This window comes from Colletotrichum chrysophilum (assembly GCF_026319265.1).
Source record: "Colletotrichum chrysophilum strain AFK26 chromosome Unknown scaffold_88, whole genome shotgun sequence".
Taxonomy (NCBI): domain Eukaryota; kingdom Fungi; phylum Ascomycota; class Sordariomycetes; order Glomerellales; family Glomerellaceae; genus Colletotrichum; species Colletotrichum chrysophilum.
Genome location: NW_026517375.1, coordinates 82,418 through 101,485, shown reverse-complemented (window position 1 = coordinate 101,485; position 19,068 = coordinate 82,418). Strand labels below are relative to the sequence as shown.

At 55.6% G+C, this 19,068-nt stretch overlaps 7 protein-coding genes across 7 annotated transcripts; 3 read left to right on the top strand and 4 right to left on the bottom strand.

Annotated features, from left to right (window-relative positions):
• Window positions 1-1,697: 1,697 nt before the first annotated feature.
• On the bottom strand, window positions 1,698-3,026 carry COL26b_009291 (uncharacterized protein; the record flags this gene model as incomplete). Its single annotated transcript, XM_053182023.1, has 6 exons — window positions 1,698-1,792; window positions 1,859-1,961; window positions 2,021-2,120; window positions 2,177-2,253; window positions 2,307-2,598; window positions 2,662-3,026. The coding sequence occupies 6 exons, from the start codon at window positions 3,024-3,026 to the stop codon at window positions 1,698-1,700; spliced, it is 1,032 nt and encodes a 343-aa protein (XP_053034030.1).
• A 788-nt stretch (window positions 3,027-3,814) lies between these two features.
• On the top strand, window positions 3,815-4,293 carry COL26b_009290 (uncharacterized protein; the record flags this gene model as incomplete). Its single annotated transcript, XM_053182022.1, has 2 exons — window positions 3,815-4,050; window positions 4,107-4,293. The coding sequence occupies 2 exons, from the start codon at window positions 3,815-3,817 to the stop codon at window positions 4,291-4,293; spliced, it is 423 nt and encodes a 140-aa protein (XP_053034029.1).
• A 462-nt stretch (window positions 4,294-4,755) lies between these two features.
• On the bottom strand, window positions 4,756-5,685 carry COL26b_009289 (uncharacterized protein; the record flags this gene model as incomplete). The annotated part of the gene is made up of 2 exons (XM_053182021.1): window positions 4,756-5,560; window positions 5,615-5,685. 2 exons carry the CDS (start codon window positions 5,683-5,685, stop codon window positions 4,756-4,758), a joined length of 876 nt encoding a protein of 291 aa, XP_053034028.1.
• A 779-nt stretch (window positions 5,686-6,464) lies between these two features.
• Window positions 6,465-8,039, bottom strand: COL26b_009288 (uncharacterized protein; the record flags this gene model as incomplete). The annotated part of the gene is made up of 2 exons (XM_053182020.1): window positions 6,465-7,967; window positions 8,013-8,039. The coding sequence occupies 2 exons, from the start codon at window positions 8,037-8,039 to the stop codon at window positions 6,465-6,467; spliced, it is 1,530 nt and encodes a 509-aa protein (XP_053034027.1).
• Window positions 8,040-10,984: 2,945 nt separating this feature from the next.
• On the top strand, window positions 10,985-12,726 carry COL26b_009287 (uncharacterized protein; the record flags this gene model as incomplete). Its single annotated transcript, XM_053182019.1, has 2 exons — window positions 10,985-11,318; window positions 11,546-12,726. The coding sequence occupies 2 exons, from the start codon at window positions 10,985-10,987 to the stop codon at window positions 12,724-12,726; spliced, it is 1,515 nt and encodes a 504-aa protein (XP_053034026.1).
• Window positions 12,727-12,989: 263 nt separating this feature from the next.
• COL26b_009286 (uncharacterized protein) lies at window positions 12,990-14,360 on the bottom strand (the record flags this gene model as incomplete). Its single annotated transcript, XM_053182018.1, has 1 exon — window positions 12,990-14,360. One exon carries the CDS (start codon window positions 14,358-14,360, stop codon window positions 12,990-12,992), a length of 1,371 nt encoding a protein of 456 aa, XP_053034025.1.
• A 1,152-nt stretch (window positions 14,361-15,512) lies between these two features.
• Window positions 15,513-17,203, top strand: COL26b_009285 (uncharacterized protein; the record flags this gene model as incomplete). Its single annotated transcript, XM_053182017.1, has 2 exons — window positions 15,513-15,590; window positions 15,686-17,203. The coding sequence occupies 2 exons, from the start codon at window positions 15,513-15,515 to the stop codon at window positions 17,201-17,203; spliced, it is 1,596 nt and encodes a 531-aa protein (XP_053034024.1).
• Window positions 17,204-19,068: the final 1,865 nt, after the last annotated feature.

Here is a 19,068-nt window from a genome sequence, read left to right as displayed (position 1 = left end):
GGACAGATTAGCTTATCGGCGATTCCCAAATCTGGCGTCAACCACTGAAAAAGTCAATTGGGCCCTTACGCTTCAGAGTATCGCTGTCGCCCCGCGCCAAATTCACAGTCAAGCTTGTTCCTGACGCAGTTGCGACACGGCTGCTCGCCTGAGCATTTCACCTTGCGACGCCGACAGGTGTTGCAGCTGTGCGTCGCCAAGTCAGCAGCACGTCTTGTGCGATGAGGTCATTGAAGACTGACGCGTTGGCCGATCGCTGTTTGCCCGGCGGCTGCTGAGGCATCATGGGCGCATTCAAAAAACGTATGTGGTGTATCGTTCGTTTCCCGCAGCCGTTTGACCGTTACAGAAGTCTCTTCTCACTCTCGTCGGAAATGCGACAAAAGAGTACTATTAAAATCGGTTCACGGGTCGTGTGTCCCCAATTGAGAGGCGCAAAAGTCTTCCGATGCCGTTGAGGTCGATCGGTGGGCGGCCAATGAGAACACTGTGGGAAACTGGGAAATGAGGGGTGGCACGGGTCTGTAGCCCGGGATACCGATCCCCGATAGTCGGCGTATCTTGATAGCCAGTGTAATCGCCCCGCATGTGAGACTCTTATCTATCTATCGCGAGTAATGCGCTGATACAATGTCCGATCACATGACGCTTAGGTCTTCCTTTCCAGCCATCTACGCTGTGATTTGTGAATGATAATGACGGCAGTCGTCAGGTCGAGCATTGTGTGATCCTGAAGGTGGATTTTGTACCACTCGATGCCCCAATCTGGGTGGGTGTCTCATAGCATTGACTTGCACAAGCCGTCGAAGACCCATGTTCGCGGGATGGACATGTGAGATATGGGGGGAAGAACTGGTATTTGTAGGTGTGCATCCCTTCAAAGCACAGGCCTTCGGGGACTGCCCGAATCTCGAGTTCGGTCGAAAGGGCCGAATCGCTTCCACGGGTCATTTTTGAGATGGTATTTGTGTCTTCAAACCAGGTCCAGAAACGTCATCATTCTTGCGTGTGTTATTCATGCTTGTAGCGGATATCTAAGATGGTGCGACGGATGGAGAGCCGAGGACGAAAAAGACTCGGCCGTCTTCCGAGGCGCCTCAGATAAGCCCTGCAGCACCTGCTATCCACATTGCCGACGGCGAAGCCAGCTGCGACGCCGAAGCCGCTCTGCTGGGACACGGGGTTGTTCCCTGGTTACTCCACAAATGAGGCGCACGACCCCAAGATCGTCTGCAACGCAATGTTACCCTCGCGATTTTATTTCCGATTTTGATCATCTTGGCGTCAAGACAGTGAACGTTGAATTAGTTGTATAGGGGCCATAGAGCTCAGCATTTAATTCCAAGGTTGATGAATCGTTTTCAAAAGTTCATGACCAGCATGCAATGCAACAGTGCTCTTATGTGTTAAGGGGCCATGCAGCAGCACATGATAGTTATGCACAGCAGATGTTAATTTGATGTCAGGAGTGACGAAGAATATTCCAATAATCTTTAGAGATTACGTGAGTTACTTCACGGCAACTATTTACTAGTGTTCAAAAAGCTAAATACTGAATCGTAGGTTATCGTCTTATGTGCATCCACTCTCAAGCATGCCCATTAGACAACAGGAGAAAATTGCCCCGCTCACAGTTGTCGCACACCCGAAGCAGTCATTGGTCAGTCCACCCTGTGAACTGTTTGAATAAGTCCACCTTAGTAGTTGTTGGGGCAGCGCAGAAGCTGGTTGGAAGCGAGGACCTTGCTGCCACAGCCGTGGTTGCCCATAGAGTAGCACATTCCGTGGGAGTCTATGACGAATGAGTCAGTCAATTGATCTTCGGAGAGGAGAAATATGAAGAATTATCTTCACGTACTGGAACCGCCAGCATCGCTGGACTCATGCATGATGTGAGCCTCGTAAGGAGTCACGGTGGGGTTCGAGCAGGCTCGCTTGGAGTTGACGTCGATGTGCTGGGTCTGTTCCCTTGTGATTAGCAATCCGTCATTTGTGTGGATGGTGCAGGGTCACTACGTACCACAATGACACCCTTGTCAACGCTGAAATGGGGTCTCTCCCACAGGAAGCAGACGTTGAAAGCACCGCAGGTGCCAGAGTAGCTGATACCGGTGGTCACACTACAAAAGATGTTAGCCACAATAAGACACCCTGGAGACGTCCAGGGGTTGCGTACCTGTCCGGAGTGTGGCCAATGCTCAGGCCAAAGGTGCTGAAGAACGTGGAGGCAGCCTTGGTCCAACCCTTGCCGAACTGGAAGCCGGTCAGTAAATTGAAATCTTGCGCATGGTGCTTACCAGACTTACTGAAGGGATCTGGCCAGTGCCTCCAATGGTAACGCCCGAGACGTGGGTGACGGAAACAGTCTTGGTGACGGAGCCCGTGCCGCACTGAGCATCCGAGACGTAGTGGTAGTTTCCGTAGACATTGCTGTTCAATGATTGTCTGACACCGCGAGAGATGTTGTCGATGCAGCTGCTCGAGCAACGAAGCCTGTTGTCGTAGAAGCACATGTCGGGGAAGGCCCGCTTGCTGACATGCTTGGTGGGGATGTCAATGGCTGCATTAGGATCGTCTGCGTGAGCAATGAGAGAATCTCTATTCAATAGGTTAGTAAAAGGCAATACAGAGGCAGAATGTGTGCGCAGTGGATAAACATACTGGAAAGCCTTGACCTCCGCGTCCGTGGGAATGAAGTTGCCATTTGAATCAAAGTACTCGGGGAGGTTCATGTAGTGGGTCTTGAACTGCTCCGTGGTGAGAGCAGAGACGTTGAAGTCCTGGTACGTCAATTGCTTGCCGTCAACCGTGACCTGCTTCTCCAGCATGGGAATGCCATCGTAGAGAGTGGCTTCGGGAGTCCAGTGGTTGTAGTCGAACGCATCGTAGGGCTTGTAGGTGGTCAAGTTGCCCTCGACCTCCTTGGTGAAGAGGGGGGTGCGGGTATCTTGGTTTGAGTCCTGGCGCGTCACCACGCGAGCTTGCACGTGGCTGATGGCCAAAGCGAGGGAAAGTAAACGAAGCATTGTGCAAGGAATGTCGTGGCTGCGCAGGGGAAAAACAAATCAAGCTTGCTTAGAGAATGCGGAGGGACTCGGATGACTTGGCGAGAAAAGCTTGATCGGAGCAAGCGACATTGTCATCTATTATAACTTCTGTCAAGCTCATCCATCTCAAGGAGTAATCCCGTCGGCACAATCCGTCCGGATAATGAGGGGTTGTGATAACGGAAATGCTCACATGAGTTATGCTGACTCGGTTTTGAGTTCAGTCTATCTTCAGCTGGGCAGTTCATCACGAACCTCTCTGAAATGAAGATCTTGAGCGCAACTACCAGTTCTAATGCTTATTTCTGCCCTAGTCTATTTCTCAGGAACCGTGTTTAGAGTTCCAGAAGCTTAGACGCCTCACTTACTGGGACAACCTGACTCGCAAATTAATTGACTTATCTTGTTCGCTCATTTTCTATACTTTCTAGACTATAGGCTAGTTGGGTTTTGCGGGGTCTCGGCATAATTTTCCCGAGCTACCTGACTCAACTCTACGAAAACCCATTGAATTTCAACGAGAGATGATATCAATGTGAGAGTTTCACCGATATTGAGCTGCCGGTTAGCCTCGTGATCAAGGAAATTGTGAGAGATAACAAGAGTTACGGTGACACATGGCTCATGAGGATGTTCCCAATGATTTACATTTCCCCCAGGAAGCACAGATCAACCCGTAAAGATAAATACCACGGGTGTAGATCATAACAGAGAACGAATGCACACACCCTCACCTTCGCCGCTTACATCGTTCAACTCTTCTCAAGATGGTTTCCTTCTCATTCTCCAAGGCTGCCTCAGCCCTCGTGCTCTTGGTCGGTCTTACTGACGTCTGCAACGCCGCCGTGCAGTGCGATGTCATTAGCAGCTCCCACTGCGGCACCAACAGCCACCGCCAAACCCACAAGCTGCCCACAAGCGTAGGATCGACATACTACATTGACGGCTTCCACGGCGGTGTCATGAATGCCAAGTTTCAGTCGAGGGTGCAGTCCGTTCCTGGGTGAGTCTTTTGCGCAGCCGAGTGCTCGTCCGTTGCTTGTACTGACACTTTTCCAGCAACTCCGAATTCACCGACATCACTTACAACTTCAACCTTGGTGCTTATGACGGCACATACTGGATCCTTCTCCCGACTTCATTTGGCGGTGCCAATGAGTGCTTCGCCGTTTACAAGAACTGCGATGTCACCATCAGGTTCTGGGACAACAAGGACCCTCTCCCCGGCACGTACACTCTAGTATAGATGGTCAGCGGGTAAGTGGCATGGCTGTGATCTGCTGTGACAGACGACTGACTGTTCCTGGAGGGCTTCTAGTCCGCCTTGTGGGGTATGAGACAACGATAGATCCTTGACACTTCAAGGGGGAAGTTGCCGTTACCCGGGCTAGTGATGGAGTGACGGGCCGGGAACCCTTGCTCAAGGATGGGGAAACGTTGCGGCGGCGTCGGTGGCAGTGGGGCCAAGGCGAACACGGGGACGGGTCGCTTTTCTTCTGCCCATGTCGGGAAATTAGGACTACCCTTTGGGCTTCAGTCACTTTATATGTTACCAGCGGGAGCCGGATAATGCTGGAGAATATTTGAGGCGGTAATATTGTACATATGATATAGGCTTGAAGATATGAGCAGACAAAGCTTCTGCATGATTCGTTCAGATTTGGTTGGCTGTGCAAAATATCATTCTACTCAAAATGACTCGGCATGATCAATCGTCCTCGCTGTACTTCCAAAGCCTGCGGGGATTGTCAATCCAAATTTTGTTGATCAGCTGCTGATCTCCTCCGCACCACTCGACGCACTGGTCGATGAAGCCGGGAATGTCAGGAGTCATGAACTCCTGCTGCTGAAGTCTGTCCCCGCCAGGGTTCCGATGAGGACCTCCGACATGCGGCCAGTCGCTCGCCCACACAATCTTGTCGGGCGCCGTCTTCAGTACCTCCTGTACGTACTCATCCAGCCCGGGCGTGGTGGGGAAGCGGTACGTGCCGCTCATCTTGATCCACGTACGACCGGATCGGAGCGCCTGCAACACAGCTTGCCTTCCGGCTGGGTCGAGAGCGGGGTTCTTCGGGTCCGGATACCCCAGATGGTCGACTACTACGTCTACGTCGAGGTCCGGGGTGATGGAGAGGATATCGGGGTACTGGTTCATCGTCCCAAATACTTGTAGCACCCAGCCCCGGCTGCGGATTTTGTTTGCGTATGCGGTGAGCGTGGCTCGTAGAGAGTCCTTATCGGGAGTCGCGCCGAAGCTCCACAGATTGAGACGGACGCCAACGACGCCTGCGCGGTTCAGTTCGTCCAGCTGCTCTTCGGTGACAGTGTCGGGGTTGATGCAAGCGATGCCCCTTCCCTTGCCCTTCATTCGATTCAAACCGTCGATGAGACTTCGGTTATCGTCGCCATAGACTGAGACGGGTACGATGACGGCATGGTCGATACCGAGGCTATCCTCGAATTTGAGAAGCTCATTCACAGTTGCCTGCTTTGGCGTGAACGGTCGGTTAGGGCTGAGTGGGAAGTTCTCCTGTGCGGTTCAGTCAAGATACTGTGATATTGCACACTGAGAGCTGACCTCGTCGATGACGTGAACGTGGGAGTCCCACGCGCCCCGCGGGAGTGTGTATTTCGGCATTCCGGATATCGGGTAATGCGAAGCTCAATGGGTGTGATATTGTCGTGAGTAAACCAACAGTAACGGTCACAAAACACAAAAGATCATCAATCTAGTGTAATGTTGTTTGTGCCAACCCCGCGCTTGGAGATTCGTAGTTGAGGTTGGATGATTTCAATCTCAGATGTAGTCCTCGGCACATCGGATGGCTTTCGTAATCAAATCTGCCTATCATGCAGCACGAACTATGAGCGGGGTAAGCCAAGCTCTTGGATCAGCATCGGATAACTTTACCTCGACCACCCATCTTTCCCAATGCAACCCAAAGAAGCAATTCCTCCTTTTTTAGAGACCGCCGAAATTCGCCGCGAATGTTTCTTTTACCCCGGCTAATAACCTATCTTAGCTTCCAATTCTGTGAACATTCTGTTAGCGAAAAGAGGACCATGGAAGTCCCAAATGAAGAAAAGACGATTTTCGAGTAACAGCGCTGTTATTCTCGGGTTTTGTTGCTATAATACAGATGCCCACATGAAAAATCTCACCAATATCTACAAATCCAGAAAAAAGGAAAAAGAGGCACAGCTCGCCCCCAGATGTTGTTGTTCCGCAAATCGTTCATCAACCTTCACAATGTTTCTCATCTCATCTCCCATTTTGTGTGTGTGTGATCCTTCTCTTCTCTTCAACTGGCCAAGGCCCAGCGTCTCCTGGTAAGACAACCCAGACTCGTTGTGGTATCAGATTCGCTGCTGTATGGGCAGGGCCGCCGGCTCAGTATCGATGATGAGAGAAAACGCTTAAGCGCTCTGGGTGGCGGCGGGAGGGGCGCCAGAGGGGGGAGGGCCAGAGGGCTGGGCGCCGGAGGGCTTGGGGGGAGGAGTGCCGGAGGGAGCAGCGCCGTTAGGAGCAGCACCGGTAGGGCGAGGGCCGCTGGGAGGGGTGCCGGAGGGGGGAGCGCCGGAAGGAGGAGTGCCGGAGGGCTTCTCGGCGGGGGCGGACTCGGCGCGGCGGGCGTTGCCGGTGGGAGCGGGAGCGTCGGAAGGAGGAGGGCCGGTAGGGGTGCCGGTGGGCTTAGGGGGAGGGGTGCCGGAAGGAGGAGCTCCAGAGGGGCGAACGCCAGAGGGAGGAGGTCCGGAAGGCTTGGGGCCGGAGGGAGCGGCGCCGGAGGGCTCAGCACGGCGGGCGTTGCCAGTAGCAGCGGGGGGAGCGCCGGAAGGAGGAGCACCAGAGGGAGGAGCACCAGAAGGAGGGGGGCCGGAAGGCTTAGCACCGGAAGGGCGAGGAGGGGGGGTGCCAGAGGGCTTCTCGGCGGGCGCAGACTCAGCACGACGGGCGTTGCCAGTAGGAGCAGGGGCACCAGAGGGAGGGGCGCCAGAAGGAGGAGCTCCAGAGGGAGGAGGTCCAGAAGGCTGGGCTCCAGAAGGTCTGGGGGGAGGAGTGCCAGAAGGAGGAGGGCCGGAAGGCTTCACACCAGAGGGCTCGGCGCGGCGAGCGTTGCCAGTGGCAGCAGGAGGAGCGCCAGAGGGAGGAGCACCGGAAGGAGGAGCGCCGGACGGGGGAGGTCCGGAAGGCTGAGCATCGCCGCTGGGGCGAGGAGGGGGAGTGCCGGAGGGAGGGGGACCGGACGGCTTAGCGCCGGAAGGCTGGGCACGGCGAGCGTTGCCGGTGGGAGCGGGGGCACCGGAAGGAGGAGCTCCAGAGGGGGGAGCGCCCGAGGGGGGAGGACCGCTGGGGCGAACACCAGAAGGCGGGGGGCCGCTAGGGGCACCAGAGGGAGGAGGGCCAGAAGGCTTGACTCCAGAGGGCTCAGCGCGACGAGCGTTGCCGGTAGGGGCAGGAGCATCAGAGGGGGGAGCTCCAGAAGGAGGAACACCGGTGGGAGCACCAGACGGGGGAGGGCCGCTGTGGTGGCCGCCGCCGTGAGGGCCACCGGAAGGCTTAGCAACACCAGATGGCTGGGCCTGGGCGTCAAAGTTGCCCTGGCCACCGCCGGGGAAGCCGGTAGGGCGGGCTACACCGCTGGGGAAGTCGGTCGGGGCACCGCTAGGGCGAGGAGGAGGAGTGCCGGAAGGAGGCGCGCCGGAGGGGGGAGCACCGCTCTGCTGGCGACGGTTGAACATGCCGCGGCGGCGAGCGGCCGGGGTACCGGAAGGTGGGGCACCGCTAGGGGGCGGGCCGGAGGGCTTGAAAGTTCCGGTGGGGCGAGGGGGAGGGGTGCCGCTCGGGGGAGCGCCGGTGCCGTGGGGCGGGGGCGGGAGGCCGGTGCCGGAGGGGGCCGGGGGCGCAGAGCCACCAGAAACCTGGGGCGCCGGCGCCGCTTGGCTGATGGCCGCGATGGCGGTGACAAGAGCGAAAATCAAGTTGGAACGCATCCTGGCGACCGAATGAAGGTGTTTTTGAAAAGTTGGAAAAAAGGCGGTCGAAAAGCTGCGCGAGCGAGGTCGTTCAAGGAAAGAAAGGAGGTGTTGTTGAAGTGAGTCGTTTGGTGAAGAGAAGGAAAAGAGATGATGATGAGATGAGTGTGGTGAGGATGAGAGGGAAAAAGAAGCTGGATATGCCGGACATCTCGAGCGTTTATATCTTCTTTCTTCGCCTTATGATGTTCTCTCCCTCTTTGGTTGTTGCAAAGTAAGGTATGACGCCTTTCCACATTGCACAAAGCCTACTCCGTGAATAGATTGGCACGCCTCGCCTTGGAGAGACCTCCTCCCAGGAGCACAGCTGGAGACAACGCGGCGCGGCTCCGCAATCAACCCCGTGGCTCCACGATGTTCTGGGCCCGTCAGGCAATATTCCGCCGCGCTATGATCGAAGGGCACGGAGAAAAGCCCCATTGCTGCGGGACTAGACAATGCTTGAACCACTGCTTGCAATCTAGAGAGAACAGCTACAGCCAGCGGCTGGGCCGTGGCATGTACGCTTGCGCGGCTCCTGTGCCGCTGATGGCTGTCACTCCCAGTCGGGCGGTGTCAAGTTGAGTGAGGGTGGTTCTATTGGGCGCGGGTGATCCAGGGATCGGCCCCCGACAAGGAGCGCGTTCGTCGGGGCCCTAGCATCTGAAGTCTGTGAAAATCGATTGGCGTTCCGAGACCGTTTGTTTCGAAACGTCTGGTTTCGAGCATCGCGGTTTGTCGACTGGTGGTGGTGGTGGGTGGTGGTGGACTGTGACAGTGTTAGTTGGCCCCCTGTCCCTTGCTGGTCTGGACACGCAAGCCCGCCCACTTCCCGAATTAGGATCCCGGGTAGCGCCCCGAAAGGCTGGTCTCCCGCTGGGGCCAGGGGCGGATGAGCCAACCATTTCGAGGAATGTGGCGAGGGCTTTGTCTCTACAATGTCGAATTACTTCTTTTTTTCCATATTGCCTGCATAGCGAAATTGATAGAAAACATCGGACGACGATGGCCGAGTTTTCCCAAAACGGCGTTTTCGGAGTTGTCAAGTTTTGTTAGAGTTCCGGTGCATGATTGTCGTTGCGTTGACTAACAAACGCGCAGTATGGCGAGCGACGGAAGATCCCATGTAGCCTCCTTGATAATGGAGCCAGCAGATGACGTGGACTTTTTTTTCGCCCTTTCTCTGGCGCGCGTCTTTCAGCCCAGTTCTGCAAGTTCTGGCGCAGACTCCTGTGCCTGGCGTCTGTCTATTCTTGGAAGAGGGATGGGAACATGTTCGTCACAACAGTTCAGTCGACTTTGTCCCAATTGGGACGGTTGACGTCCTCGAGTGGAAATGGAGAAGGCTCTGGTGGAGTGCAAGTGATGAAACCGTTAGCTCGGACAAGGCAACGTACACCACAATCAACTTGATTCAAGCTCTCCTGCTGCGTCGATCAACCGAAATGGGGGATAAGAAAAACACGGACATGGTTAGAGGTGAGAGTCCACATGCTGGGCCCAATGGCGGGTTTGCACAGTTTAGCCTCCTGCACAGAAGCATAATCGACGGCACTCATCACACCATCACGGAGAATATTCTGCCATCGATGGATCGACATATCAAAGTTTATCCATCCAATAGTTCCCAGATTTGTGGGTTTCCATTTGATGATGATGGTCAGTACGGTTGCGTGTAGTAGGTGCCAGAACATTCACGATGTATCAGGCTGGAGCTCCGAGAACGGCGTTTTACTTGAATATTACGACATTGTGTATTTTGCTTCTTTTTCCAGAATGCCACCAAGCAGATGATTCTCCGCTTATGAGGCAATATTCAGCGTCTCTCTTGGGATCCCTATTCCGTTCGATCGTCCCTTTCTCATCTCTCCTGCGTATCACCACGTTCCGGGCCATGATATTCCACCACTCTCCCGCGCCATAAACCTGCCAAAAGCTGAAGAAATAAGCTATGTACTATGATACCATGGAATCTTGAAACAAACTAGGCAAGATGAGATGCTAGTGGTGAAGCTATTTTGATCATCCCAGGTTGATGGATGCATCTCCAGGTTGACGTGGACAGGTCGATCTATACCAAACAAACAAGAACAGGTCTGACCGCTTGCCACCCATCGGTACCCCTGACATCAGACCCTTGGGGTGGTACTGCAGCTAGTTGAGCTTGTTATGAGATGAGCAGCAGTTTTGCTTGTTTGTTCACCGTCAATATTGCCAAATGCTCGCTGAAATGATTTCGTTTGCAACTCCTGCTCAATCTCGTCTGGTCCGACGTGAAACCAATATGTTGACAGTAGGAACGTGAAAGACATCTCTAGAAGATACCTTGAGTACCTTCAAGCTGGGAAAGCTCCGCCAGTCCACATCCCACATGGTATTCAAGATGGGCCAGCTCCATTGCGTGTAAGCTCGGCTCCTCGAAGCCGGAGGGAACCCAGCGAACCACAAATCTGGGCCCATCATCATCCCGCTCGAAACAGCGGGGTTTCCCCCTGACGCAGCGCATAAGCGCCCTATAGTATTCCAGCCACAGCAGCGTAACCTTCCCTTAACTCCCCTACCTCTCAGCTGTCAGCGGGTGCTTTTCAGCGGCAGCCCGGCAGGGGAAGCCCAGTAAACGGCCCCCAGGCTTCGATTGGCCACAGCGGCCTCCCCTATCCAACAACACCCCGCCTCAGTTGTCGGACCGGCCCCACACCCCGGAACGGGGCAGCAGCCGCTCCAGTGAATTATTTTTTGATTTTTTTTGCTGCTGAGGCTTTCGGCGCGGCGCAGTCCGCAGCCGCAGCCACCTTTTCCTCCCATCCGCCACATCACGCACGCAAGCTCCCTATCCTCACCCACATAGCCTTTCCTAACCCCCCCTAGCCTTAATACTATCCTACCAACCCGCCGCCCTTCGGACGCTTCCGCCGGGCGTGGCGATGCCTTCTCCGGGCCTCGGAGTCCTCAGCCCGCAGCAGCTCGGATTTGGCGGCTTAGCACTCTACCGCTTCCTTGGACCCGTGGCCGTCACGTCACTGGTGCTGTTTGTCGCCGCACTCATCGTCATCGCCTATCGCCTCGTCTTGCACCCCCTGGCATGCGTGCCCGGACCGAAGATCGCGGCGCTTTCCAACATCTGGTATGCGTACCACGCCCGCAATGGGCGCATGCTGGAGCTGGGCAAGACGCTTCACAGGCGGTATGGCCCTATGGTGAGGGTTGGGCCGAATGAGGTCTGGTTTGACTCAGTTGACGCGTTCAAGCACATCTACAGTGAGTTCCAACTAGCCAGCTTTTGAGCCATAAACGCCCGTTAATTCGTGTGCCGATAAGGAGCTGGAAGTGGCTATGAGAAATCAGAGTTTTATCGTACGTAGTCTCTTCCACTTTTTTCTCCCTCCCTGATTATTATGACTCGACTTACAGCCAGGTGACAGTCTCAACCGCTCTTCAGCGGCCGGACATCACGTTTACCCCTTTCCCAACGTTCACGTCCCCAGAGACGTTGGACCTCCTCTCGGAGCGCAACACTGCTCGATACCGGCTGCAACGTCGACTCATCGGGCCCCTCTACCAGACCAACCACCTCAAGCGCTACGAGCCCGCCCTCGATGCGGTGCTGGCGCGCGTCATCTCCACCCTGCGCGCCCTCGACGGCAAAGAGATCGACTTGAAAGAGTGGATGCACATCATCGCCGTCGAGTGCCTCTCCGCCCTCGTCATCTCGTGGTCGCCCAACTACCTCAGGGACGGCACCGACCACAAGTCCAGCAGCCACGGGTACCAGGGCTGGCGCCGCAAGTCCGTCTTCGGCCTGTTCCCCCTGGCCGTCAAGGCCGAGCTCTTTTCGAAGGCCTTCGGCAGGGCGTTTGCCAACCTGTGGCGCGTGACGTACAGGACGCCCAAGAACTTCAAGCCCTTCTTCACGGGCGTGTACCGCCAGGTGTCCCGCCGCATCACGAACTCCCTCTCCGGCAAGCCTGTGCCCAAGAACGACCGCAAGGATGACTTCCTCACAGACCTGATCCAGCTGCACAAGGACAAGCCGGATTTCTCGGAGCAGTACCTCCGCCGCATGGCCATCACCAACTTCGGCGCCGGCCACGAGACCATGTGCTCCGCCCTGACGTCCATCATGTCCATGATCGGCTCCCACCCGGACGTGCAGCGGCGGGTATCCAACGAAGTCCGCGCCTCGCCCTCAGATCCGAAGAGCTACGACAACGCGGTGCGTCTCGCGTACACCCAGGCCGCCATCAAAGAGGCCCAGCGCCTCTACCCCGTCCTCGGCATGTCGCTGCCCCGAACCGTGCCCCCCGAGGGCTTCACCGCCCACGACCAGTTCTTCCCGGGCGGGACGACAGTCGGATGCAATCCCGTCTCGCTGCACCGCAACACGTCGATCTTTGGGCCTGACGCGGAGGGTTGCAATCCGGATCGCTGGCTGGACGAGGAGAGGGACGTCAGGGGTATGGAGCGGTTTAATCTCACATGGGGCGGGGGCGGAAGGATGTGTCCCGGGCGGCATCTGGCTGAGCTGGTTGTGTACAAGACGATACCGGCTTTGATGGAGCATTTTGACGTCGAGGTGACGATGCCGCCGGAGGAGGAGATAGAGTACTACTTCATGGCTATGCTCACAGGCGTGAGGGCTCGTTTCTTGCCGAAGAAGACGGGGTAATGGCGCCATCTCAGCGCAAGTGCGTTTGGGGTAGACGGACACGGAACTTGGCTGCGCGGATTTGAACGCGGCCGGAAGATGATCAATGAGAATCACGACATAAAAGGCCATCATGAGGGAATCAGGGATAGACAAAAATTAGATTGGCTCTCGCGGGGCCGTACATGAATGATTAAATGAAGGACTTTTGCGTGATGCGTGGATTGTATCGAACTGCCCAGAGTTTTTGAAACTCCCCTCTTTTCCTCGTCCAAGTACACTGTCTAATCCTTCGTTTTGTCCGCCGCCGACAACAGAAACCTCATGTAACCGGCAGCAGCCTCAGCAAGACTACTCCTATACTGCTCGCTGGTCGGGTAGAAAGGACAACCACCCTTCCGGGCGATGGCCCCGGCTTCGGCCCTCGTCCGACCGAACTTGATCCTGAAGGAGAATATTTTGGTAGCCGTTGTGTTGACGATGTGGCGGCTGTACGCCCAGTCCGTGGCCGTTCCGGACGCGCTCAGCTCCAGCCTCAGCATCTTGGCCAGACTCAGAAGCGGATTCTTCACGCTAATCATATGGAACTGTCTTCCGGACACGGCCATCATCTGTCCCTCAATATCGTGCTTTCGCTCGAACACGTGTCTGTGGTCTTCTGGGACCATGTACTCGCCGTAACTGCCTTCATCGCCACGGAGCAAGCCGCGCTTGCCGTCGTAGAGTTTGTTCCGCCAGTTCATGGATGGATTACCGCTCTTCGTGGTGTCAATATCCCATCGGCCCTCGACGCCGGGGGGAGACTGCGGGCCGGCGTTGACAAAGTAGCCGATTTCGGGGTTGTTTTCGATGACCCATCTGACGTTGCGCGACTCTGCTTCGGAGAAGGGTTCTGTTCCGTGGTAGAGCTCGTGGCTTGGCATGTCAGATGCGACTTCCATGGCATCCTTGGAGAAGTAGCGCTTGTAGTCCCAGACGATGTCAAAGTTTCGGTCAACATTGACGCCTAGGCCGTTGCGGTTGTTGCCCCAGCAGTTGTTGTGTCTCTGGTCCCAGACGATACCGTCCGGGTTCACCATTGGGATGGCGGTGAGGCCCTCTCTGACGACGATTTGGACCTGTTCGTGGGAGAATCTTACGCGGCCGTAGGTCAACCCCTTCTTGCTCTTGTGGGCGTGAAGCAGGTCCGAAAGGAAGTATACGAGACTGTCTGGGCCGCCGCGCTCGCGGCCCTGGAAACCGGAGGTGAGAAGAACACCGCGCGGGCGATTGGGATCCAATTGAGAAGTCTTGTTCTCCTTCTTTTGCGTGTCATTCAAATCATTCTTTCGACCATGCGTCGGGGGGATACTGATGACCACCGTGGTAAAGCCCATGACGCTTTTGTACGGGGCGGCCGTCAACGTGACGTTGAAGTGATCTTTCAAGCCGTAAATCGCCGACTCAATTTCTCTGGTGCTGAGGATGGTGTCAAATTGGGAATGCGCAGCGCCCAACATAGCGGGGCCCGCAGGAGAATCGGAGCAGTTGGCGAAGCGATCGATTAGGCTGACCGGGGCGAAGTCTGGTAGAAGTTTAGATGTGGAATTTGAGGCTGCGGCACAGGCTGCCCCGGCCATGCAGAGCATGGAGACGAGTTGGTTGGGCGGCCTCATGATGGGTGACTTTTTGCGGCTGTTTGGTAAGCTACGTATTTTGCAAATCGTTTTCGACGGTTAGTTTAGGGTATCACAAGACTTTTATAGCCCTTCAAGCTTTACACAATGAGAAAACTTGTATAGCTGCAAAGCATATTTTCCCTCCTTCTTTCTTTCAGTTTACCTTGATGTAATTTGGCTGCACATCGCACCGTTATGGCTCAACGTCAAGCCGTACACAAAATCTTCAATGTCTCTGCTGACTTTGAGCCTATGTGGCTCAAATAATTCCAACTCTCATAGCTTAATTCATCATGTGCCCTAGATGTCATACGTGATAGTCGAGAGTTTCAAGAAATTGAGTTGTTCGTAAATCCAACATCAAGAGGGGTATTCTTAATGTCTTATGGTTCCGTGAGGCGTTTAAACGAGTCCAAGTGAATTTCCCAATTTCCCATGCTCAACCTATAAGCCTGTTACCAGAAGTTTCCAGTACTTTTGTGGCTTTCACTGCTGCAAGGCGCAGACGTTATTTTCATCTTTTATCGGGGCTTCTAGCGGCGGCAACTAAACCATGTCTTGAACTTAAAGCAAGCCCACGGGAAATATTGGAACAGAATATCACCGTATGTACGCCATATCAAACATTGGTTTTCCAATTATCTGATGAAGAGGACGAAGATGGCCCAACCTGAAAAAGTATGAATACAAGGCTTTAGCGTTCAACTTAACGTGCTACATAGAGTGTAAAGAACTGCGAGGTGGAATTACAGCCTCAAGCCACTGAATGGTTGATCAACAACTACATGCCCCTAAACTCATCGGTGATAGCTTCACGGTGTAGATTACAGTGTTGTGGAAGGATGATTACTGTATACGTACCTTCGAGTCTGGAGAAATGGTGTCTCCGAAGACCCACTTTGGCCTATTGTGTACCTACACTGTATGGACCCCAGCTAAACCCCACAGAGACTCACCATTCAGACGCATGGAATTCGGTTCGGTGGCACTGGCTTTGGACGGCCTAGCGTAACAATCGTGAATCCACATCCCACCTCGAAGCCAAATTCCCATTTGCAACGTCGCCAGCCCAGCCGAGAGCATCACGAACCAACATCCCCAGCCTCACCACACCTCCCAAAGTCGGCGCCGAAGCCGCACCCGCCCACCATGGTTCTCCAAGATCTCGGCCGCCGCATCAACTCGGCCGTCACAAATCTCACAAGAGAGGCCAACCTCGACGAAAAGGTGCGCGCCCTCCTCCCCCTGCCCCGCTGCCGCCGACGGTCGCTGTCGCATTGCCACCAGCGACCCAGCTAGCTAACCACGTCTCGACACCACAGGCTTTCGATGCAATGCTCAAGGAGATCTGCGCCGCCCTTCTCGAGGCCGATGTCAACGTGCGCCTCGTCGGCCAGCTGCGAAAGTCGATAAAGTCCACCGTAAACTTCAAAGACCTGCCCCCCGCCGTCAACAAGAAGCGCCTCATTCAAAAGTCCGTCTTTGACGAGCTCGTCAAGCTCGTCGACCCCCACGCCGAGCCCTTCAAGCCCAAGAAGGGCAAGTCCAACATCATCATGTTCGTCGGTCTGCAGGGTGCCGGTAAGACGACGACATGTACGAAGCTCGCCCGCCACTACCAGGCCCGCGGCTTCAAGGCCTGCCTGGTGTGCGCCGATACCTTCCGTGCCGGTGCCTTTGACCAACTGAAGCAGAACGCGACCAAGGCCAAGATCCCATACTACGGCTCCCTGACCGAGACGGACCCCGCGGTGGTCGCCCGAGACGGTGTCGAGAAGTTCAAGAAGGAGAAGTTCGAGGTCATCATCGTCGACACGTCAGGTCGCCACAGGCAAGAGGAGGCTCTGTTCCAGGAGATGGTGGACATCCAGACGGCGATCCGGCCCGACGAGACGATCATGGTGCTCGACGCATCCATCGGCCAGCAGGCCGAGTCCCAGGCGAAGGCGTTCAAGGAGGCGGCAGACTTTGGAGCCATCATCATCACAAAGACGGACGGCCATGCCCACGGCGGTGGCGCCATCTCCGCCGTCGCCGCGACACACACGCCCATCGTCTTCATCGGCACGGGCGAGCACATGCTGGACCTCGAGCGCTTCGCGCCGCAGCAGTTCGTGCAGAAGCTGCTCGGTATGGGCGATATGGCGGGCCTCGTGGAGCACGTGCAGAGCCTGAAGCTGGACCAGAAGGACACGATAAAGCACATCACGGAGGGCATCTTCACGGTGCGCGACCTGCGGGACCAGCTGTCCAACATCATGAAGATGGGCCCGCTGTCCAAGATGGCGGGCATGATCCCGGGCATGAGCGGGATGATGCAGGGCATGGACGACGAGGAGGGCAGCGCGAAGCTGAAGCGCATGATCTACATCTGCGACTCGATGACGGACAAGGAGCTCGACTCGGACGGCAAGCTCTTCATCGAGCAGCCGACGCGGATGACGCGCGTGGCCCACGGGTCGGGGACGTCGGTGCGCGAGGTCGAGGACCTGCTCACGCAGCAGCGGATGATGGCCGGCATGGCCAAGAAGATGGGCGGCAACATGAAGAACATGCAGCGCGCGCAGTCGGCGATGGGCGGCGGCAACAAGGCGCAGCAGCTGGCGGCGATGCAGAAGCGGTTGCAGAGCATGGGCGGCGCCGGAGCCGGAGGCGGTATGGGCGGCATGCCGGATATGGGCAGCCTGATGAAGATGCTCGGCGGTGGAGGTGGCGGCGGCGGCGGCATGCCGAACATGCAGCAGATGCAGCAGATGATGCAGCAGATGGGCATGGGCGGCGGTATGCCTGGTATGGGAGGCATGCCCGGCATGGGCGGTGGCCGTGGAGGAAGACGCTAGATTAATACTGAACCCAACACGATGTTCGCGTAAAGTGTCGTTTCTCGTCGAGAGCGACTTGATAAGAGATATGGATGAAGACATGATATTAGAGTCGCCGAGGGCGACGGGGTCATATTCGGAGCTCTCTCGTATTACATAGGACTGGCGTTTGGCGGAGGGGAATACTATCAGACCCATTGCTGTCGACACTGCATCATTTATACTAAGTTTGTCTTGCAAAAACTTCACGACTAGTCGGGTGTCCGTAGCTGGTGACTGGTTTCAGGCTTCCAGGGAGCACCCGTATGCTAACAAACTCCTCAACGACTATTGACCGCAGTCATGGATCCAACGGCAGTCGGTCGTGGCTTTTCTGGGGTTTCCCTGAAGTTTTTGTGCCCTGTGAAAACAACCCCTATGCAAATGCTCTGCCTAGAGCTGAGAAAATAACCCGGCGGTCACGACCAGGAAGTTGAGGGGGACGGAAGAGACACGACGCGTTTGCCCGGATTTCTACGAGCTCCAGTCTCGCGCACGTCATGGAAAAAATTCTCGCTAGCTCGCCATAATCTTGGGCCCTTGGCCTCATCACCCAGCCTGTCATCATCTTCATCATGAGCCCAGTGAAGAACAGAGAGCCCGTTTGCAATCGCATCGTCGCAAGGCAGCGCCCGATCGACGAGGAGTAAGCAAACATGACGTTGAAAAGAGATAACGTGTTACACGTGAACCAGTCCTGAAGCCTTTCGGGAAGTGAGGTGCAATTGGCGTGCGGAGACGGTACGGAGCCGGCCGGACATCCGGCTCGGCGCTGGGCGGGGGATGACGTTGGGTGCAGGACCGGGGACGATGGTGATCATGGGGCGGTGATTGGGCCTGGGGCGGGTTGCGTTGAGATTTGAGACAATGTTCAGGGGGATTCGGGTGGTAGCGACTGCGCATTTGCAACGTACTCGGGCTCTCTCATTGATAATCCCTTCCTTCCAGATTAGAGATGTTGACGAGAAGAACCCGAAAATGTCGTTACGGTAACAAGCAAACCTGCAATCTCTACATCATCGTCTAGTCTCCATCGCCGCGCTTGTAGAGGGCCGAGCGGGCCTGCGCGGATCGGAGAAATTCAAACTCTGTTTTATCAGATGGAAAGACTTATTCCCACTAGGCACCGTGGCCCTCTTCTTGCCGAGGTGCTGTCTGATTTACGTTCTCACGCGTTATGCCTTGAGCGTGTCTAAATCAATAGGCTCGCCGGTGGCATGAAATTGTTACATTTCAGCCCGCATCAAGGCTAGTTCTCCTTCGTTGGCACGAACCGCCGTTAATGCTAGACCTTCCCTACGTTAGCACCTTAGGTAGCTGTACGCGAGGTTATTTTCATTAGCGAGAAGCCGTGCACATGGCGCCGGCTGTAGAGGTCGACCATCGCGGCCGTTGTTGTCATCTAGCCCTTCGGAGTGTCGTGTTTAGGATTCAAATTCTGTGCAAAATCCACAATGCAGGCCTCGTATCGACCTAAATGCAGCGCCAACCAAAGTGACACCAACATCGACATCACCAGTGGAGCAACAAGGCCCACCGACCAAACGCTGCTGCACCTTTCGAGAGCCGCGAGATGTCACAAGACGTGGGCGCGTTGGCTGATCGGCACCACACTGCGAAAAAAGGTGAATCGCAGGCAAAGCCTGGAACGGTTCGGAGCAAAACCTCCCGCCGCCCTGTGCGTGCCGTCGACCATCGGTGCCATCGTCCAATTTCAACAAAATGTTTCGACCGGGGCTTGAGATTCGAGGTATTCGTAGCGCCTCATGGTTTCTCTCGTATGGGCGTGGCTTGCCCTTGTGGCATAATCGAGTCTAGACTTTTCTCGACTGCTGGCCGTCCGG